The sequence below is a fragment of the Equus quagga genome, chromosome 7 (assembly GCF_021613505.1).
Source record: "Equus quagga isolate Etosha38 chromosome 7, UCLA_HA_Equagga_1.0, whole genome shotgun sequence".
Lineage (NCBI taxonomy): Eukaryota > Metazoa > Chordata > Mammalia > Perissodactyla > Equidae > Equus > Equus quagga.
Genome location: NC_060273.1, coordinates 12,030,045 through 12,032,488, shown reverse-complemented (window position 1 = coordinate 12,032,488; position 2,444 = coordinate 12,030,045). Strand labels below are relative to the sequence as shown.

General features: G+C 51.3%; 1 protein-coding gene across 10 annotated transcripts in view; it reads right to left on the bottom strand.

Moving 5' to 3' along the window:
* Positions 1-269: 269 nt before the first annotated feature.
* Positions 270-2,444, bottom strand: part of BFAR (bifunctional apoptosis regulator) — a 32,386-nt gene continuing 30,211 nt past the window's right edge. For 7 of the 10 annotated variants that reach the window (XM_046667855.1, XM_046667852.1, XM_046667853.1 and 4 more), the window contains one exon: positions 270-1,364. In XM_046667855.1, coding sequence (XP_046523811.1) covers positions 1,172-1,364 — 193 coding nt within the window. In that variant the 3' untranslated portion in view covers positions 270-1,171. The remainder of the gene's footprint in view (positions 1,365-2,444) is intronic. The other 3 variants (XM_046667860.1, XR_006889483.1, XM_046667861.1) reach the window with 3 other exon arrangements.

Genomic DNA, 2,444 nt, shown 5'->3' with positions numbered 1-2,444 from the left:
TCTCACTAGTTTTTCTCTAGGCGGAAGTTTCATCTGTATAAAAATCTTTCTTTTTATTTCAAGTAATGTCTTCAAACTTTCAGATGCAAAGGTTGAGTTAAATCTTCAAATACACAAAGGACTAATGAATGGGTCGTGGAGTCACAAAAACCCTTTGGAGGCAGACTTATCTCCGTGTTCAGAGGGATCCCATTTCACACCTGCTGCTTCTACGCTGGCAGGAGATAAAAGGCCATAGTTCATCCCACTCATAAGTACAACCACAGCTCTCAGCGTAATCATACTTGCTGTTTTATACATGAGAACAGGACAGTAAAGATTATACAGTGTGAGGTCAACGTACAAAATGTTTCCTTGAACAGAAGGATTATCCTGGAATTTATTTTACACATTCAATTCTTAAAAACAAACCCCAAAACAATTTTAAGTAGCACTGAGGCAGCTCAGGCTGCTGTGAATTACCTTCCATTAACTGCCTGATGTCCCCCTCAGTCCCCTACTCAGAGAAGCGATGCAAGCTTTCAACAATTACACGTGGACGCCAGTGACGACGAGGCTATCCATCAACTAGTCTAGACGGAATCCTTCCAGAGGGTGAACTCTGAACCGTTCTAGCAACTCGTCAAGAAGACAGGATCGTCGAGCAGACTGGGGTTTTTCCTTATTTTTTATGTGCCTATGCCTATGACAAAATCTTCTGTTTCCCTAAAGTTGACTTAGAGGACAGGCCTGGCCCCAACAAGCCTGGTCTCAGATCAGGGCTCCACCTTGCCCTGGGAGTCTTTGTCAGTCACCGATGTTAGGGCAAGCGGCACTGCTGACGTAGCAGCCTTCTCATGTCGCACACATCGCATCCTCTGAGGACCCTGGGTCCTTGCCAGCCGTCGTGGCCGGGGCCTCCTAAGTCCCTGTGAGGAAGGCAGCTGGGTGGGAGGTGTGGCTGCTGTGTTGTCCTAGCTCTGGGATGTCAGTCCCTGCTGCCACGATGCCACAGGCAGAGGGAGAGAGGACCTGGCCGCACCCTTTGACAGACAAAGCAGCACCTTGTTTACTAGGGCAGAAAATAGGAAATCCGCTACCTTAAGTGCCCCCCCACCTCCAGCCACCCTAGGCATCAAACCTCAGACGTCAGGGAGGCTGGAAGAGTCCCTCAGAGCCTGGGCAGTGCCAGTCACAACACTTGGGTTTCCAGTCGTCGGACTTCCCTGACCACGAGATCGATGTTAATAATTGGGTTAAAGTACAGGGCCCAGTAAAATAAACAGTTGCAAACAAACTGAGGAATGAGGGGCCAGAACATGGCCACAAAAAGACCCTGTGTTGATACCTTCCAAAAATGGCTCCACATCCTCTGAGGCACAGTCCTGAAAAAAGAAGAGAAGCGTCTGAGAGGTAGAACCTTGATGGGATCCTAATGCTGACACAGAAGTGCCCAGAGCCTGGGCCTCCTTCCAGTGAGGAGGCTGGCTGCCCGTGCTGCAAAGACCTTGCTTTCTGTCCTGGGGCCCAAGACATATCTTTACCTCCCCAGCCCCTCTTGAAACCCCAGATGCAGCCTGGAGGGTGCCTCCTCGGCACCACTGCCTGGTCCCCACAGCAGGCGAGGCCTCCCCTTTACAGCCCCAACACCACCTGCCGCACTGCTGTGTCACACCGTATTTAACCTACACATTTTCCCTGATAGGCTGCGGGCTTTCAGAGGAAAGACTGTCGTCTTTACCAGAAGAGCTGCAGTGCCTGGCAGAGAGCCAGGGGCGGGGCAGGGGCTCAATTAACTGTGCATGAACAAATGAGTTCACGGAATTGAAGTAAATGAGGGAAATTCTTGTCAGGTTCTCAGAACTTTCTAGAAGGCTGCTACTGATTAATGAGGCCAAGAACCCTGTCACGGGATGTCGAGTTATGGGATGTGTTTCAGGCTGAAAGGATGCTGGTGTGGTGATATATTACTTTTGCCATCCTCTTTCTTCTGGAAACACCTGATTTTTCCTTTGGGGTGCCTCCCTCCCTACTCCTTTCCATGTGGTCTGGGTGGGGCTGGAGCCAGCCCCTGGGTGAGGGTAAGTACGTGCCTCCAGCCTGGACAAGGAGGGCCAGCACAGCCCTGCACCCTGTGATGGGTTCGGTGGGCATGTGGCGTGTGAGCCCTAAAGCATGTAAGTTCTATGGGGAAAGAAGTGTTCTCTCCCCCAGGGTTGCTCAGCTGCTCAGATCCACTGCCCCAGGGACCAAGGGGCCCCACACAGAGAGCGGTGCCTGAGGCCAAACAACACAGGACCAAGCAGAGCTGTGACAGTGAGAGAAAGAGTCAGTCCTGATGACAGCATTTGGGTCTTTGGGTCCAGCCCTGCAGGAAGCCTTAACTGGGCATTTCCCTTTTTAGGAAAGCCAGTTTAGGTTGGCTTCTGTCACTAGCAATCAAGAGTCCTGACTCAGGGGCTGGC